The sequence below is a fragment of the Prunus mume genome, linkage group LG3 (assembly GCF_029339155.1).
Source record: "Prunus mume cultivar Tortuosa linkage group LG3, ASM2933915v1, whole genome shotgun sequence".
Classification (NCBI taxonomy): Eukaryota; Viridiplantae; Streptophyta; class Magnoliopsida; order Rosales; family Rosaceae; genus Prunus; species Prunus mume.
This window is the reverse complement of record NC_142700.1, coordinates 4,776,582-4,789,662: the sequence shown is the minus strand read 5'-3', so window position 1 is coordinate 4,789,662 and position 13,081 is coordinate 4,776,582. Positions and strand designations below refer to the sequence as shown.

At 38.4% G+C, this 13,081-nt stretch overlaps 3 protein-coding genes across 4 annotated transcripts; 2 read left to right on the top strand and 1 right to left on the bottom strand.

Annotated features, from left to right (window-relative positions):
- Positions 1-303: 303 nt before the first annotated feature.
- SS4 (starch synthase 4) lies at positions 304-7,385 on the bottom strand. 2 transcript variants are annotated; one of them, XM_089049193.1, is made up of 16 exons: positions 7,001-7,385; positions 6,642-6,876; positions 6,514-6,562; positions 5,303-6,401; positions 5,173-5,224; positions 4,613-4,735; positions 4,453-4,528; positions 4,195-4,379; positions 3,893-4,087; positions 3,724-3,795; positions 2,790-2,999; positions 1,769-1,894; positions 1,477-1,626; positions 1,327-1,388; positions 1,154-1,244; positions 304-991 (listed from the first exon to the last, which is right to left on the bottom strand). In XM_089049193.1, exons 1-16 carry the CDS (start codon positions 7,147-7,149, stop codon positions 806-808), a joined length of 3,060 nt encoding a protein of 1,019 aa, XP_088905319.1. In that variant the 5' UTR covers positions 7,150-7,385; the 3' UTR covers positions 304-805. The 2 variants fall into 2 exon arrangements, with proteins under 2 accessions (XP_088905319.1, XP_008225348.2); XM_008227126.3 differs by having other exon boundaries at positions 1,154-1,229; positions 7,001-7,384.
- A 708-nt stretch (positions 7,386-8,093) lies between these two features.
- LOC103325010 (Pentatricopeptide repeat (PPR) superfamily protein) lies at positions 8,094-10,198 on the top strand. Its single transcript, XM_008227127.3, has one exon. The coding sequence runs from the start codon at positions 8,158-8,160 to the stop codon at positions 10,045-10,047; it is 1,890 nt and encodes a 629-aa protein (XP_008225349.2). The 5' UTR covers positions 8,094-8,157; the 3' UTR covers positions 10,048-10,198.
- A 1,461-nt stretch (positions 10,199-11,659) lies between these two features.
- On the top strand, positions 11,660-12,952 carry LOC103325011 (UDP-N-acetylglucosamine transferase subunit ALG14-like protein). Its single transcript, XM_008227128.2, has 3 exons — positions 11,660-12,210; positions 12,317-12,376; positions 12,516-12,952. The coding sequence occupies exons 1-3, from the start codon at positions 11,791-11,793 to the stop codon at positions 12,690-12,692; spliced, it is 657 nt and encodes a 218-aa protein (XP_008225350.1). The 5' UTR covers positions 11,660-11,790; the 3' UTR covers positions 12,693-12,952.
- Positions 12,953-13,081: the final 129 nt, after the last annotated feature.

Genomic DNA, 13,081 nt, shown 5'->3' with positions numbered 1-13,081 from the left:
AAAAGTAAAAGCATACTTGAAGTTAAAATGAACATGTGCAATCACTTTCTAACCACGAAGAAACAAATATTTTTCCAGTCGCTTACTTTATGCAAAACTTAATGTTTTTTTTCAGTACAAGCGATACTCTAAATTAGAGGGGAGATTATGCGCTTATGCAGTCGTATGCAGAGCCACATAAAACCTCACAACCCAAAAATCCACATGTACAAAGTTTAATATGCATGCTATAGCAAGCCTATTAGCTACTCGAATTTTGCATTTAGTAAAGAAAATTATATAAAAAGTTAAAAGAAGAAAAGATTGAAGCATTCAAACGAAGCTACCATAAATAAATATTGCTCAAAATGGAGATGATTTTGACTATTTATTTTCTCATATCTCGGCCGTATTTTACTTAGAGATATATACAGTCCTAATGTATTACATCCAAGTTTGTTCTTGGTGTGTGGAAGCCTAAAAGAAAAGGCACATCCGTGACTGGAAGGTATACACGGGTCATTATAAACAAACAAATTAAGAGACTAATAATTAGTATACAACAACTAGAACTCGTTTATGAACAAATAATTGGTGATCAAATACAAAGAATGAACATTTGGACGAAGGCACAGCGACTGTTAAAACCACCTCTGCAGCTTCAAGCATTGAACCCTTGCCGGATTTGCAGAACTTATAAGGATGACATTCTCGCTACTTGAACTTTCATTATATCGTCCATATCAGTCTGAGCTCCAGATTATCAAAGTCGAAGCCAAATTTGTGCCGCAAAATAAAGCATGCGAATGCCTAGCTTAGCAAACTATCATATTGCTTGGGTGCGAGCTGCTGCCCTTGCTCTGGCCACAGACTTTGAGTAGAGTTCTTCGTACTGTGATGCCGAAGAGTCCCAACTGAAATCCATATTCATGACCTTCTCAACTAGCTGCTGCCAACTATCGGGCTTACTCTTATAGAGGTTAAATGCACGTTCCAAAGCACCGTTTACTCCCTGTCCACATTCCAAGCCAGGACACAATTACTAAAGTGGAGAAAGATCAAGACAAATAAGGGAAAAAGATGAGGCAAAGGATCTTATATCAAATTCAAAGCCTTGAGCACCAATGCCAGATGATTAGAAGAAGAAAAAAGTATCTTTGTGTAGAAGCTTTACCCGTTCATCAGCACTCAAGAATGAATATCCATTCCGAAACTGAACAGGTATGGTGTCGTCATCGACATCAAAGACACTGCACAAGAAGTATCTAAGAAATTCAAGGTTCCTCTTGAAGGAATAACCTAAATCATTAGTAGAAGCTATAAATAGGTCAGGCATTGAGTACCCACCTATCATTTAAACCACCAGTTTTTCTTACAACGGGTATAGAACCATATCTCATGGCTATCATCTGCACAAGAAGAAATGGAAGTTAAGACAGCAAGATGTAGTGAGTTATGTGCTTCAAAGTTTTTCATGAGCAAGAGAGCAGACTTTACCTGGGTAAGTCCACAAGGCTCAAAGATAGATGGGATGATGAACATATCAGAAGCAGCAAAAATGGAATGGGAAAGAGAATCATCATACTTCAATATCAACCGAATATGATCATGATTCTCAAAATGGTTTGCAATACCCTCAAATTCCCTCTACAATAGAAAACAAAATAAGAAACCTTTCAGTTACTGATTAGAAAAAGGATGATAACATGATATTATACTAGACCTAATATATTCTAACAGTAACGAACATAGCCAGAACATAATATCACAAAGAAAGGTAGAGCAGTGCCTGAATATGATGCACCGGGCTTGAACCCAGAAGTACAAACTGTCCTCCGAGCTCCAATGTTCGATATATTGCATGTCTGATAAGGTGAACACCTTTCTGTGGCACCAATCGCGTTATGCAACCTACCTATCAAAGGATTGATCAAACAGTTTCAAGTAAGAATTCAAGCTGCTTCACCAATTATTGATCAGGCTCAACAAAAATAGAATAACAGATGTCAATGATGCCATTTCATATGGAATTCCAGATATGATCCAACATGCAGAGTATGGGACAACCAAAAGCTCCAGTATAAGGTAAGTATTTAATATCTGAAGCACTACCAAAGATAAAATAAGAACTGCAGAGCCTTAAATATTGACTTAATCATCGCTGGCTCTGACTATCGAACAGTGAACATGGATACCACTATATACAACATACGGGGTTTGAAAAAGTAAGCAGAAAAAAAAAAGGCTAAAGACTCATTGATTATTGCAAAAATGAATTGTTAAGAAAGTATTACTCTCACCTACTCGAGAAAAAAGGGACAAAACAAGAGGAACTGCATGCAGAGCTACTGGGATACAGCAGAAGGGGAGAAAGAATTGTATGAACAAAGAGAATAATACAATATTTAAAATCCACAACACAAGTTTCTGTAGTTATTAACTTTATCTCCAATTAACCAATCAATCCAGTATGAAGATGAATCAATAGAAGGCCATAAATTTATAATCTTTACTGAAGACAGTCTTATGAAATAATAATAGTATATACTGAAGACAGATACATGATACATCTCAAATCACCGATGTTGCTTTTTTCTCACACATGATTTTTCCAAGTATGATTTCTTGAATAAGTTATGAAATTATTATTGACATAATGGATTGAGTGAGAGATCATGCCTGCATATTTAGACTTAAACAGCAGAAAAATCATGCGTAATTTGACAATTCATAGAAGAAAAAAAATCGAACTGTATGGTGATGGCTTGCATCACAAGCTTAATTATCTGATGTTCAGAAAATATAATTACCAATGGCCTCCTGACATGTGCAGAAGAAAGCCCTAGATTCCTCCTTATATCTTCCTTATTCTCTGCTTTTCCCTGAAGATCATTAGCATTGTACTGTACTTTGAGATGCGCATCAGTGGCAGGATTCCACGCATCAGCATCAATACCATTTAGAATCCCAATGAACTTTTTAGAATGGAAATTGAGTGTTGAATGGAGACCATGTCCTCCCTGTAATGATAGTAAGCAACCATTATAATACAAGACGAAGCTAAAAAATAACCAGGAACATGGAAGCATGACTTGCAACATCTGGCAACCATGTGACAGATGCAAACACTCAACATACTGGGCTAACTATGCTTTTTACCCATAGCATCTTAATCAATTTCAAAGATGCGTAGCATAATGCTAATTTTACTATGTCCTGATAGTTTAAAACAGAGAATGCTGTGCTTTCTACGTTAAAAGGGAAGAGGAGTTTTTATTCTCTTTTCTCGTCACATAAGTTACCTAAAAAGAATTCTACAAAGTGTACTAATGTCTAAAAACAGAAATAAACTGGGATATTGCGTATCCAACAAGAAGAACCTTTTGATTAGAATCCAAATTCTTGAGGTCCAACAACTGATGACTTTTGTATCAAAGCTCTCACAGAAAAGCACAATTTGAAGGTTTTTTCTTCCATCCTAAGAGGTCAACACCATATCAACACAGACCCACAAACAAAATCACACTTTCAAGTGGATATTTCTAAGGTGCCAGGATTACTATTTATAGAAGAGAGAGAGAGAGAGAGAGAGAGAGAGATTCACACAATTTATGAGGGAAAAAATTCATCCGGTGATGTAATTCGATTCTCTAAAATCAAACGTTAAACGAAAACAATGACTATAGGCTGGGTCAACCAATTTTGAAACTGAATCTGACGCTTACTACAAGGAAAAAGCCATACCTCAGCAGTCCGAACCTCTTGCGCATAGGTGGGTGATACTGTTGTCACAATATTAGAGAATACAACTGCACCCTTGAATAGAAAAAGTGTAAAAATGAAAATGGAATCAGGAAAAGTTTTGTCCACTCCTAAAAGATGCTGGTCATAGACGAATCAACAATTGCTATACCTTAACAGCATTGATCCTATCATGTGATGAGTTGTCCTGCATTCTATCTGGTCTATTTAGCTGGTTGACATCAAGACCACAAGATCCTAATTCTGAAGCAGGTGCAGTCCCTTGGTATTCAAAGTTGTGGCATGTAAAACATATTCTAGCCGAGTTCAATCCCTTTGGGGCATATAAATCCCAGTAAAGTGGAGCCTAAGAACAGAAACAAGTCAGCCACCAAAACACAGAGAGAGAGAGAGAGAGAGAGAGATGGTCAAAGGAGAGCATGGGAAGAAAAATGAAAGTTTAATGGTCCATACAACAAAAGCTGTCTGCCAATCATGGCAGTGTATTATGTCTGGTTTCTTGCCAGATTGAAGAAGTAACTCAAGGGCTGCACGGCTGAAAAAGGAGAATCGCTTAAAATCATCACGTTCTCCATAAAACTGTCCTCTCCAGAAGAACCTATCAGGATGAAGAGGCTCAATAAAATAAACAGGGAGACCTGCATAATCAGCACTACAGTGAGAATCCAAGGCTAAATATGCCACGCAAACAGAAACTTTCAAATTCCGAACCTTCAACTGTGCCAACCCAGACTTTACTTTTGAATAGTCGACCATCAAAGTATGACTCTAACACCACATCTAAGGCCTGTATATGAACATGTTATAAGGAATGTTATGAAACTCAAGTAGAAAAACCACCTTTGCTCAAATTAATAAATATTCTGCATACCCTTAGGTCACGAACAAGGTCATACTGCATGCAGTCATATTTGGGAATAACAATTTCCACAAGGTGCCCCTTCTTCTGCAGTGCTTTACCAAGACCAGCCACAACATCCCCCAAGCCACCAACCTGTAAAATTAACAGCTAGTTTGATTAAGGGTATGCAATATACCCTCCTCACAGTAAATGATAGACCATCCTCCTAATTCAAAGAGAGCCACAAGAGACTAAGGAAAAAGCAAAATCTGCACAAGTGATCCATTACGTGCAAAGTACCACTTCATCAACAAAGGTGTGACTTTAGTTGCAGGTCCCTATAGGAACCAAGACAGGTTGAAACTATGGCATGTTTAGCAAACTAAAATACAAGTTCATTGAGATGTCCCTATACAAATAAAAAAGTACTTTTTACACATATGAATATCAAATAGTGTTCGACGAATTCTCAAATCTGAGTTGCAGTTATAATAGTAATTATAGCTTGACATTAAGAAATCACGCTCAATTCTTTTAATAAGATAAAGCAAAAAAGAAGACACAAATGCATAGAGGCAAGATGAACTCGCCTTAGCAACTGGTGCCATCTCTGCTGCAATATGCACGACATGCAATCCTGGACTAAAAATCAACAAAGTCAAAGATTAAACAGCAGCTTAAACATAAAACCTTGCATTTCTAATACTAGAAAGTTCATACCTTGTTTGTGACGACGTCAGTCTGAGAAATGTAGACACAGCCTCGTGCATGTTCTTTTCCTTGCATGCCATGTACGAGTCATGAATACGTCGATCTCTCTTCCATACCATTTCTCTCAACACCTTGGCATCATCGATTGATATTTTATTCTCAAACAACCAACCATCAATAATAAGCAATAAACGACTCCAAAATTCCCAAGGCATATCATCCATAGGTTCATCAAGTGCCCGTCTCTTGCTTTCTTCTTTTAGAGTATTTAGTGTATCTTGAAATTCCTCCACAGATTCTTGATATAATTGAACATAAGAATGTATCTCTTCATCAGATTTTTGAAGCCGTTCCTCCATCAGTTTTATCTTCTGTTGCATTAGTTCATTATATTGTTGCATCTTTTCTGATGACTGCTTATAGACATTAGCTTCTTCAAGAGATTCTTCCAATTTATCAACCTTTTTTCGAATCTCCTGGTTCTGCTGTAACACTATAATAGCTTGATCTGCCTGTTTGGTGGCCTTATCTAGCAGCAGCTGCAAATTTTCCACCTTCTCCCACAACCCTTTGCATTCAACTTTGAGATTGGAAAGCTTGGAAACATCTTCCTGAGAAACTGAAAGTTTAGACTCCAACTCCTTCAGGGCAGACTCTAAAGACGACCGTTGTTTTTCCAGCATTACCACTCGTTCATCCGTATTCTTCACATTGCTAAGCTCCTCCCTAAGCTCTTCGACATCATTCTTCAGGGATACATTTTCTAATCTCAATGAATTAAGATTGGCCATAAGAGCATTAATGCTATTTCTGTATGGCAGAGGGGCTTCTTCATTAAATAGCTCGTTTTCATTCTCAAAAATCTCAACCACCTCACCTCTTTCAGCACCACCACCATTTAACCTCAGCTCATTCTGCATCTTATCCAACTGGTCTCCTAAAAGTTCCACCTTTATTTTTTGCTGGGCAGCTACTCTGATCCGCGCATCAGTCTCTGCCAATTTCATCTCCAAAGCATTCATCTCTCCTTGCAATGCCTCCTTCTCACCCAGAATCTTGTCAAGGTCTTGAAGCGCATTAACCCGAGCTCGGTTGAGAAGATGGATATCTATGGCCAACCAAGATACACATATACATTTATACACATTTCACATATCAAATAAAAATAGACTCACAAACAGTAAATTAAACCACATGAGCAGGGCAGGGCATTATCCTACTTTTCTCTGCATTTCTTATCATGCCAACCAAGTCCTGTGTATTATATGCCTGTAAAACAACAAGCAATCAAATTTATCAACAAAAAATAAACAAATAAGAGTTCTGAAAAGCAAAGACGAAGAGTTACCGAAGGATTTGTTTGATCAGACGGAGCTAGAGCATCTGAAATCGAATCGTTTGCATTGGTAGCGTGAGCTTCATCGTCAGAGACGCTTTCTGGATTCAAAACGGGGACAATGCCCACCGAAGCACTCTCAGATTCAGAGTCGTCATCGCTATTGAACTGGAAATCTGTAGTTGCCGAAGACTGTTCGACTGCGTCTTTCTTCTTCAATTTTTGCCTCTTATTCACGCAATTGCAACTGCACAAGTCGAAATCCAATCAAAAGAACCATCATCACCACCATCACCATCACTTGATCAAGGAGATTGAAGTTCGAAGAAAGTGATCGATAAACGAGTTCACAGAGAGAGAGGGAAGCGTACCTGAGATTACGGTGTCGAAGCTTGCACGAAGAAGCAGGAGAGTAATGAAATGAAAAGCGAGAGTTAGAATTTGAGCGCTTGGAGTTGGAGCTGGAGCCGCTAACGCTAATCCTCTGGCTCACGAACCAGGTGGTTAGCCTCACCGCCATTAATGATCAAAACAATCTCTCTCTCTCTCTCTCTCCTCTCGCTCCTTGTGTGAGAGAACGAGAAGAAGTGATTTCTTTGCCACAACGAACTATCTGGTTTTCTGTAATCTCAGGAATCTGGTAAGTGTAAGCAGAGGTACTCTATAGTCTAAGGAAAGTATTCGAATCTTCTTTCCTTCTTCTTTTTTTTTTTCTTTTCATTTTTCATTTTTCGTTTTGTTTTCTTAATAAAAACGAAATTAGAAGCAGGTGCGGTGTAGAATGTATACGAAAACTTGGGCGCATCACCTTATCCGTAAAATCGAATGGTCATGAGGTGTGGGTCAAAGTGCATTTTGGGCGGGTCCTCCCACAAAATTTGGAACTTTATCACGTTAAAATAGAAAATTATCATTAATAGGAAATAAAAGAATTTGAATTCTCTCTTTAACAATTATTTCATTACTAATTACCAATTTAAACCCTCCAATATAAATTTTTTGAATTCATTCATTTGCTTTTGAGAATTTTTTTTTTTTTACTCAGCTCATAAACTTCTTAAGAGAGAACTCATAAATATAGAATGGGATTCGAATTTAAATTCTATTTCAATATTGAAATGAGAAATATAACTATACTTACAACTGGTTGGTTGGATACGAAAAACTAAATTACATATTATAAAATGGAAAAATCATAAGTTAGGTTTTGTGTTTTTTGCTATACTTGAGCTCATACTAAAACTCGTGGTTTTTTTTTTTTCAAACTTTGAATAAGTAACATATTGTCATGTGCCATGTTACTACATTTTATGGAGTGGTCTAAGTTTAAGGAAATCACGGCTTATGTATCTGTCAAAAAGAGTATAGCCGGTCGGCTATACTATTTAAATTGTATATGATCGGGTATAAGTAAATAAAATACATCACTTTCACAAATAACGTTAAAATTTTGCAAAAGTTTATAGTGACTGATTATGTTGCTAGCAAAGCTAATCAGACAATCCACAAACTCAAGACTCTGTTTCAAATGAACAGAACCACCAGCTTCTTTAAGAAACCGTCTTTTTCTCTCTGTTTTAGCTCCGCCTCCTCACACTCCACAACCCATTTGCCTCTTCAGTCTTCGTACGACCTCACCACCTGCATTTCCTCGTTGCAAGCATGTGCTCGCCACAAGAGCCTCAAAAAGGGCAAGCAAATCCACGCCAACATGCTCACCAATGGCTTCCTTCACTCCCCTCTGTCCATAACCAGCCTCATCAACATGTACTCCAAGTGCAACCAAATGGACGACGCCGTTTCCACCTTCAACCATCAATCTCTTGACCACAATGTGTTTGCTTACAATGCAGTCATTGCTGGGTTCATTGCAAATGGGCTAGCTAGACATGGGTTTGAGTTTTACAGAAGAATGAGGCTGACGGGTGTTGTGCCCGACAAGTTTACGTTTCCGTGTGTGATCAGAGCTTGTAGTGGGGTTTTGGAGGTTAGGAAGATTCATGGGTTGGTGGTTAAATTTGGGTTGGAGTTGGATGTTTATATTGGTAGCGCTTTGGTGAGTACGTATTTAAAATTGGGGTTAATGGAGGAGGCACAAGAAGTGTTTGAAGAATTGCCTGTGAAAGATGTTGTGCTTTGGAATGCAATGGTTAATGGGTTTGCGCAGATTGGGCGGCTTGAGGAGGCTTTGGTGGTCTTCAGGATGATGGGTGAGGAAGGGGTTGTGCCGAGTAGATTTACAGTAACTGGGGTCTTGTCAATTTTTGGGGTGATGGGAGATTTTGACAATGGGAGAGCAGTGCATGGGTTTGCAATGAAAATGGGGTATGATTCAGGAATTGAGGTTTTGAATGCATTAATTGACATGTATGGGAAATGCAAGTGTGTTGGAGATGCCTTGGAGATTTTTGAGATGATGATTGAGAAGGATATATATTCATGGAACTCAATTATGGCAGTGCATGAACAGTGTGGCGAGCTAGATGGAACTCTGAGGCTTTTTGACAGAATGTTGAGTGCTGGGGTTCTTCCTGATTTGGTAACCATCACGACGGTTCTTCCAGTGTGCTCTCATCTGGCAGCATTGATGCATGGTAGAGAAATTCATGGCTATATGATCAAAAATGGGTTGGAGAAGGATGTGAATGAACATGTGGATGATGTGCAAATGACGAATGCAGTCATGGACATGTATGCAAAATGTGGGAGCATGAGAAATGCTTATATGATTTTTGATAAGATGAGGAATAAGGATGTGGCATCCTGGAACATCATGATCAAGGGTTATGGCATGCACGGCTATGGCAGCAAGGCATTAGATATGTTCTCTGATATGTGTGAGGCCCGAATCCCGCTTGATGAGGTATCATTTGTTGGGGTTTTGTCTGCGTGCAGCCATGCAGGTTTAGTGAGAGAAGGTCGTGAGTTCTTGAGACAAATGAAGTCAAAGTATGGCATGGCTCCAACCATTGAGCATTATACCTGCGTGGTTGACATGCTTGGTCGAGCGGGGCATCTGCAGGAGGCTTATGAATTGGTGCTAGAAATGCCTATTGAGACCAATCCTGTGTTGTGGAGGGCACTACTAGCAGCATGTAGACTCCACGGGAATCAGGATCTCGCAGAGGTTGCTGCACTGAAGGTGAATGAACTTGATCCGGGACACTGTGGTAATTACGTGTTGATGTCAAATATTTATGTAGAGAATGGTCGATACGAGGAGGTATCAGAAGTTAGACACACAATGAGGCAACAGAATGTGAAGAAGACACCAGGCTGTAGCTGGATTGAGCTGAAGAATGGTGTGCATGCTTTTATAACTGGAGATAGAGCCCATCCTAAAGCAAACTTTATTTATGCTGAATTGGACTCATTGACTGCTCGGCTTCGTGAACATGGATATGTGCCTCATTTCTAGAACTTGATTTCTACTGAAGTTCAGTTTAATAGCAAATGTTTTTATTTTCCATTTTCAATGCTCTCTCATCTGGAATTGCTGAATGCTACTGGAAACTAGAAGTCAAATACGAAATGGCTTGTGACTGTTTTGGTTTTGGATGATTTTTTTAAGCAATGTTCGAAGAAATCTGCAGCTGCATCTCAAGGACTTGACAAGCAAGTCTTCGAACATATGCATAGCAAGAAAATTTCCAGCCATGATTTGAAACACTGAAATATCAACAAGATATTGACACTCAAACTCGAGAAAAATAACTGGAATTTGTTTATTTAATTAATTATCTATAAATTAACAAGCAATCCTTTGTTTTCAAGTTTTTAATCAATGGTTCTTTTTGTTTTTTATAATACAAGCAATAGTCTAAATTACAAGGACATACGATTTTTCACACACGCTATCAAGGTACCATAGAGGTTCAAATATGAAACTATTAGATCTTCAAGACAAAAGCACTTTTCCACTGTACTAAACTTTTGGTACTTAAAGATGGGGCAGTTACTATTCACGTAAATTGCTAGAGTAATCACTATTAGGGGTGGCATTTTAAACCGAAAAACCGCAAAAACCAACCGACAATTTACCGCAATGAAACCGCAATCGCGGTAAACCGAACCGCATTTGCGGTATTAAGAACCGAACCGCATTTGCGGTTGCGGTTGCGGTATTTGATTTTCAAAACTTGCGGTTACCGCAAACCGCAAAGTATAGCCACACGGATGATGAAGTTGAATTTTACAAGGAAATAGAACATATGACAACTTGTAAGTAATTAGTTTATTTATACTAATGTTATTTATACTTCTTCTTATAATAAAATGTACTAAACTATGTTGTTTTATTTGTAAATAACATTGGTGCTCAAACAACACAACGGGGTTCTTCAAATCCACTCACCACCAACACTTGAGTTTGTAACTTTAGTTTGTAACATTGGTGCATTGCATTTTCCTTTTAGTTTGTAATTTTAATTAACTTTGAATTGGATTTTTCTTTTTTGTTGTAACTTTAATTCATTTTGCTTTGCATTTTCCTTTTGGTTTATAACTTTAAAGGATTTAGAATTGGAATGCTTGAGAAGTTTAAATTTAATTGGAATGCTTGGAATTGTAACTTTAATTTTCTTAGGTTGTGAATGCTTGAAGTTGAGAAGATTGTGAATTTATATATGTTTGAGAAATTGAGGTTGTGTATTTATTTAGGTTGTGAATTTATATTTTTGTGAATGCTTGAGAACTCGCGGTTTTAAACCGCTAATTTATAAAATCACGAAACCGCAAATACGGTTTGCGGTTTCAAAATCACGAAACCGCAAATAGTCGGTTTGCGGTTTGAGTAAAAATTCGCACCGAACCGCAACCACCCCTAGTCACTATTCACGTACATAATGTTTGTCTTGTCATTTGCCATGGCACAATGAAGTGAAAGTGCTATTAGAGACATACAGATTTTCAATTTTTTCTCCAAATTTGTTTATTAAAAATTTAATTTTAAAATAAAAATAAAAACCCGACCCGCCTAGGCCGATTTTTCGAACACAGGTATGTCTTATTTCGATAGACACCAACAAAAGTTGTACTTTCTACTTTCCCCGGGAATAAACCGAAAATTCGTTTTTGTTTCTTCACTTCTTTTCAGTCGCTTCCATTTTCCCCCAAAGTCCTCACCTTTGACGGAAGCAAAAGGCTTTTCGATTTCCCAGTTATGGCCTGCACCGTCGCAATTGCTCTGATAATCGTCACCACAACGTTGACCGTGACCCGTCTGCTCTACGTTTTGCACCGAACCGGCAAACCCCTCAAACCCCGAAGCTCGAAAGGCTCGGCTCCACAGCAACCCCTCAGCACCCTCGTCGTTTTAGGCTCAGGGGGTCACACTGCAGAGATGATCAACCTCTTGTCCGTGCTGCAAAAGGACAGATTTGCCCCCAGGTTCTACATTGCTGCTGCCACTGACAACATGAGCCTCCAGAAAGCTCGCCTGCTCGAAGAGACTTCAAGCTCACAGTTCATGCAGATCTACCGAAGTAGGGAAGTGGGTCAGTCTTATATCACCTCTGTTTGGACTACTTTGATTGCTTTGTCTCATGGGTTTTGGCTTATGCTCAGAATCAGACCCCAAGTGGTAATTTTGGTGTTTTCTTCCTTTTTTTCCTATTCATTTCTATTGATATGTGACTTTGGAAATTTTGAAATCAAATCATTCATGATCAACAATTTTTTAATTGCAGATTCTATGCAACGGCCCTGGGACTTGTGTTCCACTTTGTGTAATTGCTTTCTTGTTTAAGGTCTGGATGCAATTCTTTTAGACCCTTTTGTGTTTTTTTTTTCTCTTTTCTTTCTTGGGTGATTGATCGCCCTTTTAATACTGTGATATGATAAATTTGGAAACTTTTTGATTCATGAGGTGATATTGGAATAATGCAGATTGTGGGGATTAGATGGTCATCTGTGTTTTATGTTGAGAGCATAGCAAGAGTGCAAAGGCTCTCCTTAAGTGGCTTGCTGCTTTACAAGTTACACATTGCGGATCAGTTCTTTGTGCAATGGCCCCAGCTACAGAGGAAGTATCCTCGAGCTCACTATGTCGGTTGCCTCATGTAGTTGGTTCAGTTCTGCTCCTGGCATGGGTACTCTCACTTTGACAGTTAACCTCCAAGTTTTTGCAATGTAATGTGCATTTCTCAAGTTTCAACTTCTACACTTTATTTTTGTTCTTGCACCTATAGTTGCCAACATGTTATACTTCTTGAGTGAGGAAAAGTGTGCTCTGATCCCACCAATGAGGATTGGATCAGACAATTCGGAACTATTCAACTGATGTAAAGTTCATTGCTTAATCTATGTGAATACTTTTTGGGGAATGTCAGATTTCAAAACTTATGCACAACTAGCTTCAACTTTGATATTAAGAATAATAATTTAACTGTGATGGCATTGTCATTTGTTAAAGCTAGGCATTACGTCTTTACCTTTTAGGTTCTGTGGTCTTT

Excerpts from the sequence above, each read along its gene's own strand:
- LOC103325010 (XM_008227127.3), top strand. The coding sequence starts at position 8,158 with ATGAACAGAACCACCAGCTTCTTTAAGAAACCGTCTTTTTCTCTCTGT.
- LOC103325011 (XM_008227128.2), top strand. The coding sequence starts at position 11,791 with ATGGCCTGCACCGTCGCAATTGCTCTGATAATCGTCACCACAACGTTG. Across the intron at positions 12,211-12,316 it reads TCAGAATCAGACCCCAAGTG|ATTCTATGCAACGGCCCTGG; the intron begins GTAATTTTGGTG and ends TTTTAATTGCAG. Across the intron at positions 12,377-12,515 it reads TAATTGCTTTCTTGTTTAAG|ATTGTGGGGATTAGATGGTC; the intron begins GTCTGGATGCAA and ends GGAATAATGCAG.
- SS4 (XM_089049193.1), bottom strand. The coding sequence starts at position 7,149 with ATGGCGGTGAGGCTAACCACCTGGTTCGTGAGCCAGAGGATTAGCGTT. Across the intron at positions 4,380-4,452 it reads CTGGGTTGGCACAGTTGAAG|GTCTCCCTGTTTATTTTATT; the intron begins GTTCGGAATTTG and ends CTGATTATGCAG. Across the intron at positions 1,895-2,789 it reads CACATGTCAGGAGGCCATTG|GTAGGTTGCATAACGCGATT; the intron begins GTAATTATATTT and ends ATCCTTTGATAG.